Source organism: Ptychodera flava, chromosome 17, assembly GCF_041260155.1.
Source record: "Ptychodera flava strain L36383 chromosome 17, AS_Pfla_20210202, whole genome shotgun sequence".
In the NCBI taxonomy this organism is placed as follows: Eukaryota; Metazoa; Hemichordata; class Enteropneusta; family Ptychoderidae; genus Ptychodera; species Ptychodera flava.
The window spans coordinates 18,670,231-18,697,871 of NC_091944.1; the positions used below are offsets into that span (position 1 = coordinate 18,670,231).

General features: G+C 39.0%; 1 protein-coding gene across 1 annotated transcript; it reads right to left on the bottom strand.

The window, feature by feature from the left end:
* Nucleotides 1–11: 11 nt before the first annotated feature.
* On the bottom strand, nt 12–27,641 carry LOC139115682 (uncharacterized). The gene is made up of 6 exons (XM_070677988.1): nt 27,477–27,641; nt 8,669–9,487; nt 7,348–7,596; nt 5,773–5,908; nt 2,639–2,779; nt 12–2,121 (listed from the first exon to the last, which is right to left on the bottom strand). Exons 1-6 carry the CDS (start codon nt 27,528–27,530, stop codon nt 194–196), a joined length of 3,327 nt encoding a protein of 1,108 aa, XP_070534089.1. The 5' UTR covers nt 27,531–27,641; the 3' UTR covers nt 12–193.

The following is a 27,641-nucleotide window of genomic DNA, read 5'->3' on the forward strand; positions in this document are numbered from 1 at the left end:
TACACCAACTTGTGAGCAAACCTCACAATACGGAACAACTTCAAACTAAGTTTGTTTGCTCCTGGACCGAGTGTTGTTTCATTCTGGACAAAAAGGGTGAAGCAGAAATCGCTCCTACAACTAACAACTTTGTTAAGTATGGTGAACCCAGACTCTTTTCACCCTTTGAGAATGAACGATACTGTTATCTGACCTATTTTGCCGACTTTGATCGAGTTACTGGTTGGCTGGTAGGTTTAACAGTCGGCTTTTTAGCTGCGGGGCCATCTTTCGCCTGTGAGGATGCCCGCTTCCTTCCGGATTTCAGCTCCTTAGGAAGAGCCAGGGAACGAACAACATTCCTGCCGTAGCCAATCTTGAAGGAATCTTGAAGACCTAAACCCTCAATGAGGCCAACCTCCTGCTGGAATTGCCAACTGGTGAATTCCAGCCTATTGCTGTTGAACAGACCGATAGTGTGCCACTTCCGGACAAACTCTGGCACGTGGAAGACCACAATGTGGAAATCTAGTGTTACGGCCGACGGGAAGCGTGGAGGTAGCCAACAACCCAGATCCCAGCAAGCGTGGCACAGAGCTTGAACTTGACTGGCAGTGAGAAATTTTCTTAGATTGGTGTACTTATGTATGGTGTACAGCCGTTGAAGGACATCCTTGAAGAGTGCAGCATCTTTTTCATTCTTCTTGAGCACTTTAACGAAGTTATCCACATGCAACAGCAAGCTCGTGACCTGTGTGTGGTTGAGCTGAATATCCTGCGGAGAGGTGACATTGACCTTGAACTTCTCCAAACACACTTTCAGCAACTGCTGCTCTGCCTCGCCCATGGCACTGACTCTGAACTTGGTGCTGGTGTCTGTCAGCTTCTGAAGTTTGCCTGAAACTGTGTTGCGCACGGACTGCAGTGATTCAATCTTCCTCGTGAGTCTCTCCCACAGGCCGGGGGCGCACCCGACAAGATTGCAACATGCCGGACACTGGTATGGCACCTTGTTCAACTCCACCTGGGAGTGCACCATGCTAACACACAGCTTGTGAAAGTACTTCATACACGAGTTACACTGTATTCGGTTCAGGTCAACCATCTCTTCGATGCAAACAAAGAAACCACAAGCCCCTTTCTTCTCTCCATTGGCATTCACAAATTTCTGACTTATCCTCATGGCCTTTAAAGCTTCGCTGGCTACGTAGAAGTCATGTTGAGCGCTCTCTAATTTCAGCTCCATCTCTGAGATTTCCTTTTGTATTTTTCTCTTCTCTGCTTCGAGATTCTTCAGCTGCTTGGCTGTTTCAGCGTCACCTTCTTTATCATTATTGTCACTGCCCTCATCAATTGTCCTGCATGCGGTAACAAGCGACTGGAAGATATGGTTCACGAGGCTTGTCAGAAGCTGATCTACAGGGGGAACTCGCTGTACGCACGGAACCTGGAAGAGGCTTTCCCTTTCTATTCCGTATGTTCTGGCACGAATCACAGTCTGGGGCCTGCTCTGGTACGTGCATGGACCATAGGGCGTCCAACTGGGAGGCTGACTGTCTGATTGCAGGAACGGCGTATGGACAGAATCCTCTCCTGACTGCAATGTGGCTGACGGCAACAGACACCAGACACACGGGTGTGGGTTGAGGCGTCCATCATGACCTATGGCGTCACAGAGAAACTCGTACTCCCCCCGACAAAACACCTTGACAGGCAGGACATACCGAGACACTGACTGCGAATCAGATTTGCAACGGAGCTTTAAGGGATTGCTCTGCAACTCATCGATTTGTTTGCTTAGAGTTGGATGGAAAAGAGTCTCTACATTCCTGTATGTAAGCGCCGAGTTGAAGAAACCCAGGAGCCTCTCTTCAAGTTTGTGATCCGCATTAATTATCTTGGCAGAGAGCGAAGTCCCTTGTCCATCACAGCTGGCGCTGATCTGCAACCAGATGCTGGCTTGGCAATGGCCGTCAAGACGCAGCTTTTTCTTGTTGAGGAGACACTGCGCCATGTTGGTAATTTCTTTCTTGATGTCACGGATTTTGAGGTAGCTGACTTTGGTGAGTTCTCTGCCTTTCTTGGTCTGCGACAGCATCTCTCTGCTTATTTCCAGAACTTTAGGTGAGGTATCAACATCACCTTGAGGAGAAAAAAAAAATATCAAAGTTACACGATGGAGCAGTGATGGCACATAACTTTAAGTGAATGAATATTCCCAATTGAGAACGACTCATTTCATTGATTTGCTTACTTGTCGAATGCTCTATAACAGACTTGCCATGAATGAATACAATTAGCTCAGGAATAAGAAACAGAATGCATCTCCTGGACAGATATTCGGCCTCAATTTTTTTATACTACTTTTCTGATCTCTCACTTGTGTGGGCTCGTTTTGAAGCTTATGGAATAAACATAAAATTTTTATTTTTTCCCCCCTAGAATTAAAACAGGAATGGTGGCCATTTTGAGTTAATGTATTGGTAAATTTCAGGTAATTTGCTTCTCTGGTGTCAAAATTCGCACGGTGACATCTGATTTTTATTCCTGATTTTGAAAAAGAACGGTTGAAAGTTTCCTAGAGTAAAATTTGAGCAAAAGTTAGTCTTTCGTTTTTGAGGCACATACTACCGTAACTGAATAAAAGAAAAATACTTACAGATAGTGGCATACACATTGCTCTTCAAAGGTGACATGATCTGGATGTTGTTTGATTTGAGATGTTCAATTAGTCCACGTAACTGGCCTGTCTTCAGATTCAGAATCATTTTCAGATCAGCAACCTGCCTTTTTGTGAGCTCTGAGGGGTAGGAAGAGAAGTCCAACATTAACAATTACAAATTTCTGCAATAATATTCTCCAAAGTTGTATATTTTACCAAGATTGTTTGCTAATTAGCATATCAATTAAATTTTCGTGTTCTGGCTTTTCAAGTTTATTCTTTTTACTTTTTACGGTACAATACGCCTTGGGGACAGATATTTGGACTTCAATTGTCCAATACTTTTCTGGTCTGACTCTTGTGTAGGCTCGTTGTGAAGCTCTCACAGTATGAAAAATTTTCACTTTCTTAGATTTTGATTTACCCCATCAGTTTACCACAGAGCCCTCATTTGGAGGCATGTCTGGTACCAACAATATGATTGGACTGTACGTAATGACAATCATATGTAGTACCTTTCATTACAGAAGGGGATGTTCCAGTTTCATCACCTTAATAAAATATTATACAATATATCTCTAAATGCTTAAAGAGGAAGTTCACCAAGGATGATTTTTACATATGTGGTAGCTCTGTGGTCATTTACCCAGGAAAAACTATTTTCAACATTTATAACTCGCAAGATTGTTTACAAAAAACGATAAAAATAGTACAGGAAGTTGCCCATGTAATTTGAATCATGGGAAAAAAGCTCCAAGCTTGGAGCTTGCATAATGTGTTATGGAAGGAACCATCTCCAGACAGGTATGGCCCCCACATTGTCCACTCACAGTAACACAGTAGTAAACAGCAACACAAAATCTGACAGTTGACAGTTTATCATGAGTGAATCATCGTTTTTTGCAAGTTTAAACAAAAGTTATGTAAATACGCACAGCCTGGTTTAAGCATGGGTGAGTGGACAATGCCATACCCATGGGAAAATGGTCCCTTCCATATCACATTATGCAAGCTCCCAGCTTGGCGCTTTTTCCCATGATTCAAATTACATGGGCAACTTCCTGTACTATTTCTATCGTTTTTTGTAAAAAATCTTGCGAGTTATAAATGGCAAAAATAGCTTTTCCGGGGTAAGTGACCACAAAGCTAGCACATACCGGTATGTAAAAATCATCCTTGGTGAACTTCCCCTTTAATTCTTTTTCTTGTGATTCTTTTTAAAATGTCTACAATGCTATTTAATCTCGAATATCGGATATATTTGTGCAATTACGTATCAACTGTATGTTCATTGCACCCATTGACCCCCATGAAAAAGTGGTTCAACCAGAAATTTAGCACTACACAGTGATCACATACTGCATGAAATACACACATACTTTGTACAATGATCGGAAAAAACATAAACACTGTCGAAAGCAATTGCCTACTTGACAATGAACAACACTAGATGATGAAAATACTCAGCGAGCATGGGACTGCTAATGATGCATTGATTGCCGAAGATCTGACATTATTAACCCTTTGAGTGCCAAAGTTGATTTTTGTTGCCTTTATACAACATAACGCCAACAATTTCTCTCAGATGTAGACAATTTTTTTCTGATTTTTCCCAAAATTTTGATCAAAAAGTGTGGCCCACGGAAATTTATGTCCATTAAGTCCAAACTCATGAAAATGAAATTAAAGAAACATTAATAAAAGTTGGTAAAATGTTGCCCTGATATTTTTTGGGGGAAAATTGTAGCGCTCAAAGGATTAATGAGTATCTAATATGACATGTGAGAATTTCCCGCCACTGCAAACACACAAAGATAACCCATGTTTCTGCCCATTTACATTTCAGAGAGGGAGATCAATCAAAAATCTAGTGTCAGAGTTCAGAAGGCGGTGGTTAGACTATATTATAGATATTATGATTGGATAGTGTGATGTTTACAGTTTCGGATATTTGGAATTTGAAAAGTGTCACTCCACAATTTATCGCCTCGCACAGTGATCTAAAGACATTCTAAACTATCACTGGGGCTGAGGCCAGATATTGATAGGCAGTTTGAAAGATCATGTTTTTTAGAATCACCATTTTGAAATTGAAGGGGGTTGCAGTGTATGTTTTTGTGTTACAGCGGGGTACTGAAATGGCTGAAAGCACATATGGTTTATTGATTTTACTCGAGATTCAAGTCTGTATCTATAGGACATGCGTGATGATGACAAAATTGAATGTACTTTATCTTTGGATAAAAAAGTACAAGGTTGTGAAAATGTGCTGATCCAACCCAAGGAAATAGTGCTTCACAGATTCTACTGTCAACACACTAATAGACTGATGCACATATGACCACAGTTTGTTATGACTGTAGTATGTTACTGTACATGATCTTACTTTCAGATCACACATCACATCAACGCTTTAATCAGTAGATCATCTCAAAAATCCTTTAAAACTGGCCAATTTGACCCAATATGCCAAACCTGGCTCATGGCAGAGGAACCAAGTTGACCCTTTTGTCATTAGTCGGAAAGCTGTAGATGGTAATCGAAGACTAATTTTGGCATTTCTTCTTTTTCACAAAAAATACACCATAATAGTTTGTTTTGTTCACTAAATATGTCTCTTTCTGTGATTTCTGTGATTAAAAGAATGACAGAGCCAATAAAAATCTACAATTTTGTCTTATTGACTTCAGACATACCATTCTACCAAACTTTAATGGATGTATATGGATCACTGAGTGATGTAAGTTAGTTGTTGACAGGCAGAGTTGAGTGAATTGTTTATTACTCTTTAACATGTTTGCCCTAAATCACTGGAAAGCGCCATGTTTTGGCTAAATCACCCATGATGCAATGGTACTATTGCATCACTCTGTGGTAGACTGTAGAATGAACACATGGATGGTGGCTATTTTGATTTTCAAATATTGATAACTGTAAGAAAGGTAATTTGTTTCTCTACTTCCAAACTTTGCATGGTGACCCCCTGATTTTCATTCTTGATTTGGTGAGAGAATGGTTGAAAGTTTCATTTTGAAAAGTTTGAGTGCAGGTTTGAGGCTTCCACTTTTGAATTTGAAGCGCATACTCCTTTAAGATACAAAAACTCCGAAGTCTTAGTAAGAGACACTTACGGTAGCCATTTGTTGGCAGTTTTGCTGCTTCACAAGCTTTGTTGACTATCTTTGGATTCCTGCTCACAAACCTTGTCAGGGTGTCTACCAGATTGCGTTCTGTTGGGTAACTTGTAGAAGATACAGCATGCCACATCTGCAAAAGCATAGAAGTATGGTTCATAACACCCTAGCCTTAGATAGGTTTGTAACATCCAGTTAACATGCAGTGTTTTCTCCAGGTTGGCAAATAGCTGAAATGGATCTGTGAAATGTTGTTAACTACTGCCATGTCTTTCAATCTAGTGTACATTTAGCAAGTGTCATAAAATTTGGTTAAATTATTCAAGACATATCTCTAATCAGCAAATTCATTTAATATGCAAATTACCAATTATTTGGCACATAAAGGCATGGTTCCGGCGTCAGACTATCTTGACAGGAAATTTACTTATTAGATTACAATTTCAATGGAAAACAAAGGCTATGACACCTTCATTATCCTCTTACAGACTAGAACAAACTCCATCCCTGGGATCAAATCCCCTACCTTTAACTGCAATATGTAATTCAGTTCATTCTTACTAGTATGTTGTTATGAGCAATATCTGTACCAGGTTTCTAAAAATCTGGTGACGTAACCTTTTATATATAATGCCGTTACTAAAAATACTATTAAATATGCAAATTAGCAATTAACTGACAGGAAACTGCTACATGTTTTCTACAACTATTATATGTTTGTGGCAAATATCATTAACTTTTGTCCAGTCGTTCAAAAACATATTCCACATTGTAAAACTTCAAAGTATGCAAATTAGCAATATATTTGACATGATACTGCTAACACGGTGCTAAATACCAGTCGTCAAATTATCAAAGTGTACAAATTAGGTATTTAGCTGGTATGTACATGCGTGTAACACAAGTCACAAGTCTACACACATATGCACTTCTTGTATACAAGACTAATATGCTGTATACCTTCTGGGCATTACTAAAGTTGGTCACAAATGACCACATTGGATTGAACTGCGAAACATATTGATATCCACATATGCATCTTTAGTAGGTCACAGTACTCTGTCTGTGCCTTTACCAATGTCAGATAAAGTGGATGAGGAACATCAGAGAAACAGCTCCAGGCATGAATGAAATATTTGTAACGGAGTGGCTCCCTTGCAATCTTACTGGATTAAAGTGAAAAGATTTCTCTTTGGATGTCATAATAAACTGCATCGTTCCAAAATTTAAACTGCCACCATATTGTATCATATCACAGAACAAATTGACCAGCAAATATACACTATGGCACATTGTCCTTGAACTAGGTTTGAAAGGACTTTTTTCCAGCATGTCTCAGGGTGTGGTGATCACTCCAGATAGACTTAGACAAATAGGGAAAAGTACACAATAAGTGTGTTTCAGTAACCCACCTGGTGCTATACATTCTTTTTGCATTTTCAAAAACATTTGAATAAATTCTCTATATTTTACCATATTTTAACACATAACATTATGTGGGAACACATAAGTTTTTATTTGGTCTAAGAAGTCTCCCATCTTTATTAAGTCTGTAGGGAGTTGTAAACTTACATTTTCAATACACAGGGCTTGTTCAGTAATCCCAGTCTGCAGTGTTTGACCATATCCCTTGGGTCGAGGTGGTACAGCTTTGATCCACAACTCAGGCTCATTGGGAACACCACTGGTAAACGACCTCAACTGTACCTTCTTGTCATTGAGGGACCAACCAACAACCTCCACTAGTTTCTCGGAGGCCGTCTTCCTTTCTATGTTCTTAATGAATGACTCCTGGGTTCTGTTCTGGACTTTGGAAGTAAGCTAAAACATATTTCATAAAAGTGTGAATACACTGTCTGCTCTGTAATATTTGATGTGAACAATTAACTGAAGAGATATAGGGACAAAGTGGTGATCACGGCAAACTGACCCGTAGGTAGAGTTGACTGCATGGGCATGTAGAGAGCTGAACTAGCTGGACAGATTCTTAAGTATATTGCATTTCCAATGCAAATAATCCAGATGCGAAATTTATTAAAGCTCATGTGAGTAGAAAAATAGTGTTCAGAGAAAAATCATACAAAGTCATTGAAAGATATTGCTAACATTAATTTGGTTTTCACAAAATATTTTTTAAAAAAAAAAAAAAAAAAAAAAAATATATATATATATATATATATATATATATATATATATATATATATATATATATATATTCTCCAACATTATAAAAACAAAGCATTTTTTCTGAAGTAAATACACTGAATAATTTTCCAACAACATCTATGCCTGCACTACCAACTCTGTTAGGAAATCAACTTCGCCAAAGGTAGCGCTTTAAACTTTGTATTTAAAGCTCTGTGTATCATTCAAACAGATATATTTCTGCCACTTCGTTACAAAAAGCAACATTTGGAAAGTAATGTCTTCCAATTGCCTTTTTTCCATAATAATGAACATATATTTAAAATATCAACATTACTGATCAAGCTGAACTAGACATATAAATAAGTAGCGACAAAAAATATAATTTATGCCATTGTGCAGTTCATACAAACTGTGCCTGTTTTTGACGTTGACTACAAGATTGTAAAGTATGTCTTGCTAGTGAGGTGATACACTTCTGCAGTACAGTTTTGGGGTTTGTATTTTTCATGTTGTCTGAACAAAATAATGACATAAAAATATGTCAACATGTACTGTCTTCTCAATTCTCAATGAAATTGGTAAAACAAATCAACAACATGAAAACAAAGAATAAAGAATACAAGCAAATTTGATTTAAAATGACTGGGAATATTAATAACATGTAGCTGTCTTCAGTTTGGCACAAAGAATTCTCTTTAGTAAGAACTTCCAATGCATATAAATAATGACAATATCAGGGCCTTACCTTTGCATGTAAATCTGAAATATGGCTCTCAGCAGCTGAAAGAGCACTCACAAGCAGGGATTCCTGAGACTTCGCCAGTAAGGCCTCTCGGTCTTTTTTCAGGAAAAGGCTGCTCTTTTCCAATTGGAGTCTAAGTCTATCCCGAGCTGCCGCCTGCTGCCTGTCTTTCTCCCTGACCTGAATCTGCAGTTCCTTGAGTTGTTTGTAGAGGGCCGCGGCATGGCGGTTCTTGGTCTCTTCCAAGGATGCGAGGGCTTCCCTCTTTTCACGCTTAAACCCCTTAGTCAGTTCCTGGTTGCTGTTCTTCAGGTCAGTTATTTCGCACTGCAGATCAGTGATCTCCGCTCGCATGTCGCGCATCATGTTCTGCCCTTCAACAATATCTGCCACAGCCTTCTTCAACCTACTTTCCAATCGTCCTGCGTATTTCACCAATGTTTCCACATCTTGAACCGCTTGATCAACACCCTTCTGCATGGCCTTAAACTCTTTGCCTTCTGGAGACCTAACAACGCATTTCAAATTTGATACTGTATTGCTAAGTTTACACGTCTTCTTCAACAGTTTCTTAACATCAATTTTCTCCTCTTCCTCGTCATCCGCCTCCTTTCCTTCTTTTGATTCCTCCAGTTCAGCTTGCGCCTTCTTGTCCTTTATGTTTTGAACTGTGACTTCCCGCCTCAGGCGTTCCAACGACTGTTTCAGTCGAATGCTCTCCTCTGTCTCCGTGTCCAGCTTCTGTTTGACGGTTTCGCATTCTTTGCAGGAAACCACGTAAACATTGATGTCGTATGGAGGAGAGTCATTCACAACAACAACCTGGCAATGAAGAAACAAATTTTAATTTTCTTTAGATGCAGGGTTCGCGGTAGAGGTCGCCACAGTCGCAAAATGCGACTAAAACTCGTTTGTGGCGAACAAAAACTCATCGGCAATCGCCACGAGCTCAAAAGCGTGGCGACAGCTGATTTCTATAGTCGAAATTGATAAAACTAAAGTGTCCAAATCTTAATGCTTTTCCACTGATATAAGACAACATAAAAAACTCTTTAGTTAAAGCACTTACTGGAAATTGTAAAGGAAGACAAAATACAGAAAACAGTTACAATTACATTCTCGCGATCTCGATCTCCATGAACTGGCATTCCGATCACGTTGATACTAAGATAGACAACCATAGCCAAAAGCAGCAAAACTCAGTGACGATTCCGAGCTTTATTGACACAGTATTTCATATCGCAGTATCAAATCAAATTGATTACACAATCCCTAGATCAGCGACATTTAGTGAAATTTCCACATTAATCATAACTTGAAAAAAATAAACGTGAAACAAAGACGTCGTGTATGCTGTCGATCAACAGCATAGTGTGAAACGTAAACTAACTGGCATGGCATGTGCATTGACTGCACAAAAAAGCAAGTCGACATTGCAATATCAAACGGTCTACATCTTGTGAAAACAATGACAGACCAGTGAAAGTTGTAATAGTCACCGGTAAAAACTGTTCACTGATGAAAGGATAATAGCGTCAAACAAATGAAATTGCATATTTAGAGAAGGAAAACCAACGTCGCATCGTGGCCTTGAGTGAGAGTAACAATGGCGGATGTGCGGAGTAGGACTATTCTATTTAGGTAACGGGGGTACTGAGGGACACAGATTCATGAAGGTACTGGCAAAACGTGCCATTTTCCTAACGATGCTGTCGCGGGAACTTCAATGTCTCATTGTTGTAACACCTTTTTAATAGTTTTTCTGATCGGAAAAGTAATTTTACTAACTGTAATCATCTATTATACGCGCATCACCTTTCTTTATCGGGGTTTAAGTAGGGTAGGCATGTAAAGTAAAGTGAAGTAAGCCTTTATTGAAATCCTATCCCAATTGGGGATCTTGATCATAAAGTACAATATAGGTTTTGCAAAATCAACAACAAAAGAGTATATATAGATGAGGATGTAACATGTTCATCAATATTTTACTCTTTTTCATTTTTATTTTGGTCTGAGTTCAAACAATTTTCCCAAATCACATAATGATGATTTGATTGTTCTTGAAAAATGTTCATAAGGTCTTGTGTGTCTCTGAATGTGTTTTTACAAATGTTTAGTTTACTTAAAGATCATGTCTACTGTCCGTGTAGCCTTTGCAGTGAAAAAGAAATGTATAGTCTCATGTATCTCGTATATATATATATATATATATATATATATATATATATATATATATATATATATATATATATATATATATATATGTGTGTGTGTGTGTGTGTTGTGTGTGTGTGTGTGTGTGTGTGTGTGTGTATGCATTTATGAATGTATTACATCAAAAACTTGAAGACTGAAGCATATTTCTACCAGCATTTAGTATGTGTGGCTAATGAAAGTTGCGTGTGGCTAATAAAATGAGGACCAAATTAGCCACACCGAGTAAGTGTGGCTACTAACTTGAAAATCCTACCGCTAACCCTGAGATGTATTTCGGTTGGCTCACGGTTATCAATGGTTCAATGATATTTCTATCACTTTAGGTCTTGGATTAGGAAAATGCCATTGCAAAATACATGTACGCCCAAAACTAAAAATATAATAGTCGTGTGGTTACACTGATCAAAATTCTAAAAACAGACAGTTTGCTGACAATTGACACTCATATGTCTTTAAGATCAGTGTTCACTCTGATGAACAAATATACACTTGTTAAATGCCAATAATGGCAAAAAAAAGACACTTGACACCATTTGTGTCAGCTCTTTTTGTCTTTCTGTGGAGCAGAGATTGATGATGAATAAAAAAGTGATGATCTGAAGACAAACTTCCTTTTTACCCTGCATTTATAGGACAAGAATAATGTTGTTTCCAGTTGTAGGTTTGTTATTCAATATTGCTGCACAAGCATGACTTTGGACACTGCTGCTTTAATTTTGGAGAAATTTTATCAGCACTGCATTGTAGCCTGAGCACTTACCGTAGTCTGTACATTAGAGTTCGTTGTAATGTCAGTAGTTGCCTATAAAGCTGTAATTTTGCCGTTTTTTAAACTAATTTCCAAAAATGTAATCTAAATTTGCAGACAAACATTTATCTTTGCATATTAGTAAAATGACATCATTTGCAAACACCCCAGTTCAACAACTCTAAAACGGGACCACTGGGCAGCAATTCCTTTGCTCATACATTCCTCTACAGAAACTTGTTCAATCACAATGTACTTTGTAATGTCAATTTGTGTCATGATACAATCAAATATGGCCACCAGGCAATAATTTTGTTACACAACAAATGCCATTACACAGACATGTCGCCACCTACTTCATAAATTAAACTTGGTTCAACGTCAACAACAATGCACCATGATCTTATATCTATGTAAGTTAATGTCACAATGCCGTCCAATACGGCCACCAGGTGGCCATTTTGTTACCATTTTCTCATATTATTACCTATAAAACATTGACATTCGGCGACAGATCTCATTTACAGTTGGTATAAAGACAATAAAACTGTTGTCAGTAGGATTTCTCCTTAAGTCTTCATCAAGCTATGACACCAAAGCAGGCAAAGAACTTTCTATAGAGTCTAACTCAACATGGTTGTTCAGACTTAGAAAATTGCTCATTTCAAAGGAATTTTTTCGTTTTGTTCACACAATCGTTCATAACCAGCTGCAACATACTCAAAGTATGGTAATTGTAAATTGAACTGACCATATTTCTATACTTGCTAACCTTATTGGCACCTGCGGCAGCATCTGGTGGTACAAGAGCGACTTAGAAAGAACCATAGTGAATTTGTGTGAGAACGTGATTGCCATTTTAGGCATGACAAATTAAGGCACACAGTCCATGTAGCCAACAATGAGATGCAAATGATATGCGGTTAAGGTCTCCTCGACTATCTTTCAGCTGGTTGCTCACTTTCTACTATTTTTAAAGTATTTTACGCAAAGGCTCAGACTTATTCTACCTGCAACTTAAAACTGATAGTGATTTTGTGGCTCATTCTTTACTATTTTTCATAGTTTTTGGTAGCCGGTAACAGACACTTCGTGTTCGTGTCGGCTACATGGACGATCTGCCCAAATTAATGCCCATCATTGCACACTAGCAAATCATTTACTTTTCTGCTATCTTCGAAGAATGAACAAAACATTTTATCTTCGCCATTTCAAATAACAATAATAGCTTTGTATTGTACCCTAGGTAACTCCTTCAACTTTGGCATGTACCGGTATTTTAGTTTCCTTGATTTTGCTGTTTTACTAATGCTATCTGGAGCATCCTTGTCAGCTGCAGTGGCTCTATTGAGTATGACAAAGTTACAATGACTACCTTGGTTCGCATTTCCGATAGGCCATTTTTGTTTATCACTACAAAGTTATCCTTTTTGAGGACAAAGAGGATGAACTCATAGTATTAAATGTTTATCTGCATATGAGAATTCATGTTGGCAATTTACAATGCATCAATTGCATAAGATCAATGTGAAAATAATAATGGACCCAAAGAGCTGTTTGTAGATATTTTTTTCATATGAAACCAACCCTTAAAACCCAAAAATTTTAAAGGCGATGCACTAGTCATTGTAGAGCGGGAAAATTTAAGTATGACAAAACAAATAAATTGTAACATTTTAGTCAATAATAAGGTCTACCAACCTTGAGTGCACATACTTGTGCAGAGTGTTGCCATTGAAGTTCATTTTTAAAAGCACTAGCTCATAAAAAATGTTCAGAACTCAAGCCATGTAGGCCATGAATAGGTGTGCTGCTGTTCCGGGCTACCATGTGCATATACATTCGTCTGATTATAAGCCCCGGGGTCAGCAACATGAAATGGGTGTAATTGTCAGGGGTGTTATAATGAGCAATTCCTGACTTTTCCACCAACACTGCTAATTTATGCTAATTTATTCATACCCATTCAGCATAACTCTAGGCCTGTGCATTTTTTGTCAGAATGTACAAAAGCTATTTTGAGTGTGGTGTGTTGCTTTGAGTTGTGGTTTGTTGTTTGTTGGTTTGTTGAACGAAACTAGAGAGGGGTCTTATACAACTGATGTATACCATTTTTGAAAATCCTCTACAAGTGGGGGGGGGGGTCTTATACTCAAACGAGTATGGTATTTCCCCAATCTGATTAAAATCAGATGTAGAATACGGCGAAATCTGTACTTTGGTGGTATTCTCTTGCTGTCGCCTCTCACTACATCTGACCAACTCCCACAGAATGTCGCGTTCAAATCTCATGCTCTGTCAAAGCAGCCAAACAGATTGCATGTTACGCGATCGTGAGGTCGTGTTCCCTTGCATGTAAACATCCGACCATTGTTCAAATCTGCAGTGCCTTGAAGTACACAACAAGACGCACTTTTAAATTTCAGTCTAGAAATTTGTGGCTGCTAGGCTGTCTTGTACGCATTATACTGGAGTGTATATTACTGTAGAGCTGAGCAGCCAAAGTTGTTCTCTGGATGGGCGCTGCTCACTGTATGTCTCAAAAGTAGCCCTGTGTACGATGCTGTGTGTTCCCGGTGTATATACGGCCGCACCTGAGTTCTCACCACAGCCCTGCTGATAGGTGGAATACACGGCGAAAGCGGTGCCGATTTGGATAGCGCACGAAAAACTACCTTTTCTAACTACTTTCGGTCGATGCCTACCCGAGTCACTCAATTGCTCACTCACAGAGAGCAAAAAAAATTGGTAACCAGAAAAGTCAGCCAGTTGCGAGCTCGGCCGGCGAGTGCCCGCGCCGACCAACTCGGCCTGTGGGAGAGGTCGGCCACTTGCACATGATTGCGTACATTTTCTCTTCACGGTCAACAAATGCTTTTATATGCACGCCAATTTTAGTTTTTTGATGTTATTTTGTTGAACATTCAGAAAACAACAAGAAGACATTCACTCTGAAAAACATATTGGTCGGCCTCGGCGTTTCTGCAGATAGCAAGTAGGGCGTACGATTGAGAGGTACAAATATAGTAATAACAGGCGACGTGCTGACCATTAACGTTTATTTGCGGGCAAAGGCGAGAGGAAAGCCAAACATTAACAGGCGAGGCTTGCCGAGCCCATAAATTTGGCTTTGCTTGAGCCCGCGCCCATAAATAAAAGTTAATGGTCAGAGCGGAGCCTGTTATTTCCATTATATTATCAGCGAACCCAAGAAAACCTTCAAAATTTCCAAAAATTTCAGGAGCGAACAACAACTGGACCCGAGAAACTGAGCAATATGCAACGCACTGTCACGCACGCTGTAAAAAATTTGGCAAATCCGGAGATGTTTTCAGAAAAAAGTATCTCAACTTGACCTACAAGTGCTCCATTTTATTTCGTGATTGATTATGATTTACGTTTGAGCTGTAAAGTTATGATACTTTGAGTTGTTAATCTTATTATTCATATTCACGGGCATGTAAACAAACCATAACTGTGTATTTATGGTCAGTCACATGGTTCAGCTCGACCAATCAAAATGCGACAGGCAGGGCATGGTAATATAATTGGCAGTAACAATGACTTAATCTATAGACCCTCGGGGTTTTTCTCAAGGGTCTATGCTTACTCGTTGATCATTGGATGAATAACGTTTTATCTTATGGTTTGACGGTAGTAAATCATAGGTTTAAAGGTTTTATAATGAAAAGCAAAACAAGATGTACCACACTCTGTGTTAGCGCTGGGTTTGGAAAGCTGTTAGCCACTGTAGCGAAGTTTCAAATTTTTATTAGCCACAGACAAATTTTATTAGCCACACATTTTTACGAAAACAAAGCTTTCTATAATGCGATAATCTCCAATGTCGGTTGCATGCACAAGAATAAACTATCAACACATCAACCTTGTATCCAATTGTCTTCATTTTAACACTGGAAATTGCTCGATTCTGGACCGTGATGCAAATTAACAGCAACACGCAACGTTGAGACCACGATTAAAATGAACTGCAACACGGAAGGTTGGGACCGCGATGCAAATTAACTGCATGACAACAACACTGAACGTTCGGACTGCGGTAATAAAATAGAAGTTTGGTTACACGTAATTACGTTCCATCAGTACACGTAGTGTCTTTGTCACGTCCTACAAGACATCGCGTACATGTGGCACAGACGTTCGGAATGTCATCAAACGACACTTTTACACGTAGTCTTAATTACGTGAAGTAATTTTTAGATTTTCTTGGTGATTTGCGGGAATTTAGACAGGAAATCTCGTTAAGTATGAGTATCATTGTAAATTAGCAAACATCTTTGATATCAGAAAATTCCGTAGAGTTCACCTGTACAAGACGTACGTGCTATGATTTCCTAACATAAATGAAATGTTGTCGTCTAATTCAACTTTTTACCTGAAGCTGTCACAAAGATTTCCCTAAACCACATAAATAACTGTATTACAGAAAATCGGTAAATTTAATGCGAGGATACAACGAGCTTGAATAGTCCTCGCGTAGAGAAATTAATTGTTTCTTAAAACTTAGACGAATTTCGTAAGTTTCTGAAAAAACAATACTGCAAAATCAACCAAAAAAATCACAACTGAGCATGGATACGTGTACGCCATTGTGTGCCTTCAGACGTACATGTAATTAGATTATAACCTCTCTAATGAACAACAACACGGAACGTCGAGACCGCGATGCAAATCGACAACAACACGGAATGCGTCGTTGGGATGGCGATTTTAATGAACATCAATACGGGACCATGAGGACCACGATGCAAATCGACCACCATTAAAATAAGACCTCGATTAAAATGCGCAACACGGAACGTCTAGACCACGATGCAAATCAATTTCAACACCGAACGTTGTGACCACGATTAAAATGCGTATGTCTGCTGTAGCAAAAGTTTCAATTCTTGCTAGTGTTCGCTTTGCTTGCTGTAAAAATGACGTCAAATTTATCGCCAGACTAGGGCTCGATTGCGTCTGCCTGCATTTTCAATTCTCGCGATAGTCATTTATGTGCATGCATGCTGTACACTATACAAATTGACGTCAAATCTCACGCGAGACTTGGCGCGATTGCAATTGCTTACGTCGGAGAGAACAATACAGAAGTAGATATAGTTTTTTCGCGAATCGCCGAAAGAGAAGCGCAGATCAACAAAAGACTAAAAATAACCAGATATGAACTGAAAATGCTCACGTGTTTCATACAGTTATGTGTAAATTTGAACCTTTGCCACATGTTTGCAACTTCATTGAAAGTATTATGATCAACATAATGAACAATAATCACCGCCGATTAATTCTCAAAGGTCATGAAGTATACAAATATGTAATTAGCTGAAATAAAAATATTAAAGTTCTTTGACTGCTGTCATTGTATCACCATTTTATATAGCAAGTGTAATTACCATTGGCCAAGTCCTTCAAGCCATATATGCCGAGCTGTGAAAGCTCATTAGATATGCAAATTGTAAATTAGCTGACATGAAAATGTGAAATGACTTTCGATATTGTTTTAACCAGGTATAATCATCAATGTTGTCATGTTTTGCCAACTTTGATCAAGTAAATCCCAGTATATATCCCTAATAAGCAAAGTTCATTAAATATGTAAATTGGGAATTGACTTAAGTAAAAATACTTAATGATTGTCAATAATGTAGTATCATGGTATCTGCAATATATGTAACAAGTTTTGTCAACTTTGGTCAAGTCAATTCAGATATATATCTCTAATTAGGAAAGTTCATTAAACATGCAATTAGGAATTGGCTGAAGAGAAAATGCTTAATGACTTTCAATAATATTGTATTACAGTGTCTGAAATGTACATAGCAAGTTACATCAATTTTGATCGAGTCAATTCAGATGAATATCCCTAAGTATGAAAATTCATTTAATATGCAAATTAGGAATTGGCTGAAGTAAAAATGTCTTTTGACTTTCAATAATGTTATATCACAGTATCTTTGATGTATATAGCAAGTTTCAATGACTAAAATCAAGTTAAATTGTGTTGCTAAGTTATCCCTATATACCAAAAATCAGACCTCTAGCTCTATTGGTTGGCTCAGAATTAGATATGCACATAATTAATTAGGTACAGGATGTGATGTCATAAGGTCTCCCATCATACCAAATATGAAGGGTGTAGCACTTGGGGTTACTTAGTTATGGCCATATATGTATATTTGAGGTCAAAGGTCATCAGGGTCACATGACATTTTGTCCAAAAATTGTATTGCTAAGTTATCCCTATATACCAAAAATCAGACCTCTAGCTCTATTGGCTGGCTCAGAATTAGATATGCGCATAATCAATGAGGTACAGTATGTGATGTCATAAGGTCTCCCACCAAATATGAAGGTGTAGCACTTGTGGTTACTTAGTTATGGCCATTTTTGCATATTTGAGGTCAAAGGTCATCAAGGTCACATGACATTTTGTCAAAAAAATTGTATTGCTAAGTCATCCCTATGCGGGCTGTCGTTTCTTGGTGTTTTTTAATCCTATGCCTGTGTAAAATGGACGCAAGGGTTAAACAGTAATACAGTAATCAGGCAATAATATATATGCATACAGTGTAATAAAAAGCTCGCAAACACATGAATGAACAGTGTTTCTGTTCATTTTGTCAACATACCACGACTGTACATACTAGTACTTTCGGTATTTCGATATTCAAAATATTTCAGAAGGAAAGTTTTTGATTTCATGTACTATCAATTACTTCGTGGCATCGGTCCAGGCCATTCGATAATGACTTTCTCATGGACATGCATAGAGAACAACGCATGGTCAACTCGATATCGGTAATGCAATGAGTTTAGCTGGGTGGTTTTGGAGCAACAACATACATGTATAATCAATCGGTCTTTTCTCCAAATGTTTGCACTATAAAACATCGACTAGGCAAAAAGTTGCTAAATTAGACAACATTTTATCATAGTAGACGAAAGGAATTGGAGCGTCTAGAACGTGACAAAAACGCGACGTAGTGGGGTATTGTATTTACATAACAAAGGCCACTCATGACCTTCTTTCCATTGTGAGATAATGAGCTGGAAGGGTCGTGTTTTAGACGCGTCTCGGATGCGTCTTGAACGCGTCTAATCGCCGTCAAAAACCCGCCGAGTCTGAACGCAAGTTTCGTTGTGTACTGTACCAAAAATCAGACCTCTAGCTCTATTGGCTGGCTAAGAATTAGATATGTGCATAATTAATTAGGTACAGGATATGATGTCATAAGGTCTCCCATCATACCAAATATGAAGGGTGTAGCACTTGTGGATCCTTAGTTATGGCCATATATATATATTTAAGGTCAAAGGTCATCGAGATCACATGACATTTTGTCAAAAAATTTGTATTGCTAAGTTGTCCCTATATTCCTATATACCAAAAATCAGACCTCTAGCTCTATTGGCTAGCTCAGAATTAGATATGTGCATAATTAATGAGGTACAGGATGTGATGTCATAAGGTCTCTCATCATACCATATATGAAGGGTGTAGCACTTGTGGTTACTGAGTTATGGACATATACTCATATTTAAGGTCAAAGGTCATCGAGATCACATGACATTTTGTCAAAAATTTGTATTGCTAAGTTGTCCCTATATACCAAAAATCAGACCTCTAGCTCTATTGGCTAGCTCAGAATTAGAAATGCACATAATAAAAGAGTTGCAGGAAGATGCCAAGGTCAAAGGTCAAGTGGAATCCCCAAAATTGTGGAGAGCATTTGGTCCCCTACTGGCCATTGTCCAATAGAAGCTGGCTGTCTTGGACTTTAACATACGCCAGAATAAGCCATTGCCATAGCTTAGCTGCATAGTCAAAGGTCAAAGGTCATAGAAAAATCAGAAAAATAATACTTTAAAAATCTTCAAAATTGGCAAGACCTGTGACTTTGATATTTGGCATGAAGGAGCAAGGCTATAAGGTCTAACCAGGGTTAGGTTGGTAGCGGGTCGAGTTGACTGGGGTCGAGTTGGTTAGGGGTCGAGATGTCCAGAACCATGGTCATCATGCTTCCCATAGACTACCATGTATCACAAAAATTAAAACTGTGATAACTTCATTAATATGCAAGCCACGCCCACCAAAACCTTTTCAGTTCTAGCCATTTGAATTCTGAAGACGTCTACTGAATTTGACTGAAATACGTTCAGCCGTTTTTGAGATAATGGGGATACAGACACACGGACACACGGACACACACACAGACACACAGACAGACATGGCTAAACCATATGCTCACGTGTGTGAACACGTGAGCAAAAAAACCCACGTTTTTGCTTATTTTGCTGAATTTTTTCAACAAAAATCACTTTCACCTCTGTGGCGAATTAGGATCGATTTTTCTTCGCCACTGCTGACTTAAATTCGCATTTGCGAACGTGGCGAATGGGCATCGCGAACACAACACACTTTGTGGCCGATGTCATCTTGTAGTAAGCGTTGAAGCAAGGAGGTACCTCCATGGTGGAAGGAAGTTTGCAAACATCACGCTCATGAATGACATTGACATCGCTTTCGCATTATAACTCTGGCGAGACCTACAAAATAGAAGAACACTGTAGTCTTATCATATAACCATACTCCTACTGGCCGATTTTGCCTACTGGCTGACTTCACCAGCTGGCTGAGCTCGTAACTCTCCAAGTTCTCCCACTGGCCGAGCCCGCGACTGGCTGACCTCTCTTCTTTTCAAAAATTTGCTCTCGTCCCAAACCGTTCATAATAGTTTATCAGCGATTCATGGTCGATCAGGTGTCAAGGATCTAAGAATGAATCTCATGGCGTTATCGAATGAGTTATTCGGCCGAAAGTAGTTAGAGAAGGTAGCTTTCGTACGTGGTCCAAATCAGGACCGATGTCGCTATATATATTCCTATGAGAGTCTGTAGGCTGCAACTGGAGGCCATATTACTCCGGGAGCACAAAGCATCGTACGCATGGCTGTCCTAAAAGTCTGTCCGCATGATTTCCATTTGAAGGCATGTTTCAACATTAAAATTATAGGCGATTTTCATATTCGCCATGCGCCTTTGTTTACAACTGGGTGGATGTCTCAGTTATACACTTGATTTTCGTGAGTCTTCTTCGTGTATATGCATGCTTGTGAGTCATACCTATTGTTCTCTGTAGGCGCCTTCTGATAGGTAGGCTGTTCTGGCCAGAGTGCGAGACTTGAATGCGACCTTCTATGTGAGTTGGTCAGATGTAGTGAGAGGCGACAGCAAGAGAATACCGCCAAAGTACAGACGTCGCTGTACTCTACATCTGATTTTAATCAGATTGGGTATTTCCCCTCCCCCATGCTCTGATGCTATGTCCCATGGGACACAGTTCAAACAAATATTGTTCTCCACAAATGAAAAGTAAAGGCGGGCGGCTAATTAGCATATTAATTTGCATAATATTTGCATATAATTTACATATCACCAAGGCTATTCACAAGGCATTCCATGTGATGAGATAGACTTCTGACATTCTCAGTATTTTTCTCCATTCAGCAGTGATTAATGGCAAGCTACACAATTTATTTTTACATTTAAATCCTGTTTATGTACTTTGAATAAATAACAAAACATTAAAAGTGAAAAAAACACATTGAACTAATACAAACAATACACATGAAAATTCAAAAGTAGGCCTACATGAGAAGTAATCAGTGTTCGAAATAATCGGTGGCAAATGACCGGTGGCACGTTTTCATGTGATCCTCTGTTACTATATGTTTGTCTGTAGCCGGATTGGTATTAAAAAGGCCATGAACGTCTTTTTTTACGTCCATGACAAGTTGATGATACACGACTGAATAATGCACTAAGTTACAATGCGGAGTCAGCGGAGCATGCCTGCAGAGAAACATACGTTGACTTTAAAACTCAATTCACAATAAAGAGAGGCCCGAAAAAAATGATACGGGTATTTCCAAGAAAAAGATTTGAAATTTCATCGACTCCTAGTTCGGCAAACGTACAAAACTTCGACAACTGCGCGGCGTAGGCTGCTATGCATGTTTGTGTGGAGCGCGCCAGCGCTCTTGATCTTGATCACGCGCGACCTTTGAACTATACAGTACAGAACCGTACGTACATAGCTGCGGTATTCGGATGATTACACAATGATGATTTTAGCTCGTGCAGTTTCTTTTTATTTCATTTCATTGTGCCTTTAATATTGTAAAACGGTCACAGACTTTGAAACTTGATCAAACGCAACTGCTTCTCAGAGTCAATCGAATGAATCCATGCAAGTTACGAATGCGTGACAGGAAGTGACACACATGGCTTCAACGTCATGTGGACATGGACGTATGTACGGCGCTTATCTGACAAAACGTGCTTATCTGACAAAACTCTTTTTAGCAATACCCTGGGGAGTCACTTTAGCCAGCGCACTTCATGCGCGCAGTAGGCTACATGTCGCTTCGCGCTTCGTACGATGTTGTGTACAAGGAGTGTGCTAATTTAACGTTAGTGCGAAGTCTTCTATACGAAGGATTTTGTTTCTGTAAACTGCTCTCAAATTGTTGACATGTAGGTCTAATAAATTCTTTTTTTGTTGTGGTTGATCTTCCATCAGCCGGGCTCGAGCTCGCTCACTGTAGGCCTACTGTAGTAGAGACCATGGAGATAGCCCCACGGTATTTTTACATGTAGGTGCTTCTCTTCTCATCCACTTGCATGTTTATTGAGTATAATTTATGTACTTAAATGGCAAAATTAGCGATCGAGGAAGGTGACAAAAACAACAACACAAGTGCTCTGCTAGCCATTGTGGTGATTTTGATAACCCCGCCACCGTGAGAGCGGACGACCTCATGTGACCTCGTGCCCTCTCCTCTACCCCTTAAGACAGTCTCTGTGTGTCGATCGATGTATACACAGTGATTAATTGAGGTGCTCGATTTCACGCAATCGGTGAAATTTACTGTATTTTTTAACTATTATATGCCTATTTTATGATTTTTGGCTGCTCTAATTAAGATTTCGTTTATGTGTTTTTACTGACGAAGTATTGTGTGAGGGATTACTTTACACAAATGAGTAAGGCTACAAGCAGTAATTAGTTATTTTTGTCAAATAAGCACGTTTTGTCAGATAAGCGCCGTACAGACGTACACGGATCTCAAAATGGCTAACTCGGCTCGGATACGCAACCTGAACACGCGAAGTACCATACTTTTTTGCATCTGATATTTGTCTCAACCAATCGTACGATTTCAGCCACATCTGATCGAAATCACTTTTCCTGACCTTCGGATCCTTACAAGTACTAGACATTGGCGGCAATGGCAGTTGACTGAGTGCCCGCTGGCAAAAATGCAACACCGAGCCTTTGAGTGTACTCCGTGTCCGTTGTATGAAATGGACGGTGTCTGTACGGTCGGCAGCTTAACACATTTCACGCTTTTTGAATTGAAGTCTTAGCCAATGTTCATCGGCACTACGGCCGTTTCACACTTGGAAAAGCTCGCTGAAATAAAAGTGACAAAATCGCCGCTGAGAAACAATAGGTCTTCAACCACATTTACTAAAGAGTATCGGCGGATATGAAACAGGATCGGGGCCGTTCCTGTTAAACGGCCTTGGGAGAACACTGACGATTGCATGCAGTCGCAAAACAAACCGACAGATATGTGAACGGCCCTCTTTAACAGAACGTTGTCAGTTGCTGTCATTTTTATACAATAGGCTTTCAGATATTGTTCGGACAACTGACTGTGAAAACAGTTTAGGCGACAGAAAACAAAGGTGGGCGGGCGAGATTAAAGGTGGGCGGCGACAAAAAGAAGCCGGGCGCACCGCCCGTCAAAAACCCCTTGTGGAGAACACTGACAAATATTGTGTCTTGACTGCTTTTGCCTAAAACATGCGTGATTTATGCATAAACATGACCTATGGATCATATCACCTACAATGACTAGCTTACTAAAACACCCACATTTACCAAATTTTCACCATGCTAAATGCACACAACACATATTTGTAATTATCATACATCTACCTCTGTAACATAAATGTATATGGAGTTTCGTTGTACAGTAAATTTTGGTATTAGAGGACGAGGAGTACAATAACTTTAGGTGTTATTGGATGCCATTTGACCTTTGACCTTAAAACGCCTTTACGTCAACACGAGGAAAAAGAGGAGGATATTTTACATTTTCTACAAAAATGTATACTTCTTAAAATTCAGTACTTCAAAAAGTAAATCATGGTCAGTCCAAAACTGGTGAATTTGAGTGAAATTATGCTGCCGACATAAAAAATTTCTACCGCATGCACTGTGCAGAGCGGGTTGAAATTTTGTTCTGTGCGCTTAGCGGACGCACTGAACGCGTTCAAAGTCTGCTCGTGATCGCTCAGTGCAGTGAGCGAGAAGCATAAAAAATGCCTAATTTTCAACTTTTTTCGGTAAAGTTTGACTAAAAAGTGTAGAATAATAAGGTTATTCACAAAATACCAGGATTTATATCCTCCTACATCGTACGCTACAGTATTGTCCTCGACGCTACGCGTCTTGGACAATACCTCCACTGCACGATGTACTCGAACATAAATCCCGGTATCTTGGGAATGACCTTATATTATCATACACCTGCCTTTGTAACATACATGGGAATTTCATTGTACAGTAAGTTTGAGTATTGGTGGACACAGGGTACAATAACTTTGACGCAGAGCAGAATACAATAACTTTGCGTGTTATTGGACGCTATTTGATCTTTGACCTCATTACACCTATACATCAACACAGGAAGAACAAGAGAAGATTTCACATTTTTTACAAAAAATATACTTTGGAACAATTACGAGTACTTCACACAGCGAATAATTAAATTCTGTTAACTGAATGTGAGCGAAATTATGCTGTTAACCAACGATTTTTCTACCATGTGCACTGGGCTGTGCGAGTTGAACTTCGGTTCTTCGATTAGCGGATGCGCTTAATGTGTTCCCAGTCTGCTCAAGATTGCTAAGTGCAATGCAAGATGGGCATCCAAAAAATGCCGTACTTTTTACTGGTAAAATTGGACTAAAAAGGTGTATAATAATAAGGTTATTCACAAAATACCCGAATTTATGACCTCATACATCGTATGCTTCAGTATCGTCCTTGATGCAATACCTCTGCTGCACAATGTATTCAAACATTAATCCCAGTATTTTGTGAATAACCTTATATTATCAGCCCTCCACTGTGCAGTGACTTTGTACAAAAGTAAATAATGTTTTCATCATTTATGTACACGTTAAATACAAAGTCTTACAGTGTAAACATGGAGCCAAACATTTTGTTCAATTTCAGATAATTTTGAAGTCGCAGACCTGACAAATTGAATTTCAAAGTGAAGATGAATGACTGAGACACTATTATAAGTTCAAAAGGTAGACACTGATACCCATTTAGTAAATTCCTGGTTTTATGAAGAAAAATTTGAAATAGGGTACACTGATATCATAATTAAAACAATGATTATGTACTTCAAAAGACAGAAAAAAGTCAAGATAAGTTCACATGATCATAAGGTGACTCAATTCACTGTAACATCTCAAAAAGAAAACTGTGTATGAAAATTCTTTCTACTGTAAGTAACTGGAAATGAGTGCGCAATTTTTTATGCTATCATCCAGTCCAACCACCGCAAATTGCAGCATTAATCCTTATCCTGCCAAGTTCATATGTCACCAGGTCAGGTTGGTTTAAACCAGTGAGGCATAACATGTCTCAATTTGTTGTATTGTAACAAAGATCGGAGATTTGAAGGCCTCTGAGAACAGAGATACTGTACACCTAAATTTTCACTGACTTTACTCACTACGGCAAACATGCCAAGGATTTGACTCATTTCGGCCTATTACTGACTTAGCAGATTGGGAAGTGAAAAGCCTTGCACGAAAAGTCTCAGAGGAAAAATCAGATAAAGTGTTTGTTTTTGCCGTGTCATGTCTTGCATTTTCTTGCAGTGTGTTGTCTATTGCTCTTTCAGCATTTTTTAAATTTCTTGACTAAACAAAATCAAGCTTAATTTAAGGCAGACACGATACTGTTTGATGGTGACCACAGTCAAATATCATGGAGAGTAGAACACAAAGTTGCATCTAAAATACAAGACAAAAATAACAGGAAAATCATCCAAGATCTCAGCCACTGTCCCTTAAACATGTAGACTGACACTGGCATCGGATGTTCCCAATCTTCCAAATCAGCACTGACGCTAACTGTAACAGCCACCATGTACCACACAAACACTGCCACCTTTGCTTGACAATTCAATTGAAGCTCACACTTTTATACTGTTTGTTGAGATAGTTGTCAAAGACATCTAATGATCTACATGAAATATTTTACTAGGTCAAAGCAATTGTTTTGTGATCATATACTGTATTCTATGAAGGAGTACATTCTTGTGTAAGTTTTTAGTGCATTCAAATAACAAACCAGAAATGATGACGAAACAACTTTAGTCACTCCTTCACTTTTCAGGAAACTTCATTCTTTTCTCAGAGAGGAAACTTGGTGATAACTTTTGAAATACTTCAATCTGAAAGGCTTTTTTTTTGGTCACATTTCTCTGATACATGGTAATTTTTTCTGCTGAGAAATACTGGTGCTTAAACCTAGAGGAATAAACAGTTTCCGGAATGCATGGTTTCATATCAGTAGAGGGAATGATGCATGTACATACATTGCATTGTTTTGGTAAACTATTCCCACACAGTGCATGTAATACGACACTTACTTGCATGTGTTTTTTTCCCTAGTTATTCCCATCAGACATCGTCGGTATGCATCATTTAATTGAAACCATGCGCTATCCCATCCTACAATTGCTCAACTGTAAGATCTCTACAATTTATTCTCACAAAGTCATATAAAAATTAAATAGCCACCGCATTATGGAAAATAAGTGCACACTTCCTCCAGATCTTGCAGTCCTCAATATGAGATACCACCAAAAGCCAATCACAACAATGATGAAGTGTTGGTGACAGCTTGGACTGTTTCCATGGCAACTATGCCCCTTTGAGAAGAAGTGTTATCACACAGTGAAGGCAAATGAACATGTTCCATGCATGATACAGGTCATTAACCTCATTGCTCTCTTTGATTTGGCCAACGAAATCATGAAACAGAACAATAGCAACATTGTGCAATGTTGTTAGAAATGTTTTTGCTTCAAGAGCATTGCCAACATTTACAACTTATACAAGCAATTTCTTGTGAACAGCATGACTGATCCACAGCCTCATCTCTGAGTATCTCATAGGCAACGAAGTCAATCATGATAAAGTTGTAATCACATCCCTAACATTAATGACAAATGACATCAAACTTTCAAGTTCAGGAACATTCGTCTTCAAACAGTCACATCTAACTCTGACCAATCATTAAAGAAATAAAGGTGTTAAGAAAGATTATCGTTCACACTTTCCCGGGTGAACACGTTTGCACGCCTCAGAAAAAGATGAATGCACAGCTACGGTGAAAATTTGAAGACTCTAGAGGGCGTAACTTTCGTGTAGGGAATGTACATTATCTAACATTGCCACTTTAATTTAGCCAAAACTAAGCGATTAAAACGAGGAGTCGGACCAGTATATGTCTGGAAGATTCCAAAGGTGATACAGAACTATTGACCGACCTCATATGTTGGAAGCAAACGCGCGATTTTCAATCCGAGCGACGGTGGCAGTACAGACCGTAATACATTCGAGTGTCCACGTTCGGATAAACTTCAGTTCAATCATTTGTTGGCGATACCTAATATTGGCCTTTGAAGTCCCTAATATCGAAAAGCTTGAAGCGATCGAGCAACTTACCCAACCAGGTCGGTTTTCCGGGTTAGGAGGAAGCTGGAGATGGATATCTTTCATCGCTGGTTTTCAAACCGCCGACAAATACTCTATGGGAATAGTCGGGTTGTTGACAACAACTTGCAGCGCGGCGGTCCCTGGCATGGCAATGTGAGTTGTGTGTCAAGCCTA

Bases quoted from the DNA above. Each gene is read 5' to 3' on its own strand.
- LOC139115682 (XM_070677988.1), bottom strand. From the start codon at position 27,530: ATGAAAGATATCCATCTCCAGCTTCCTCCTAACCCGGAAAACCGACCT. The intron at 7,597-8,668 runs GTAAGGCCCTGA...AATATGTTTTAG, and splicing joins TTTCAGATTTACATGCAAAG to CTTACTTCCAAAGTCCAGAA. The intron at 2,122-2,638 runs GTAAGTATTTTT...TTTCTCCTCAAG, and splicing joins CAATGTGTATGCCACTATCT to GTGATGTTGATACCTCACCT.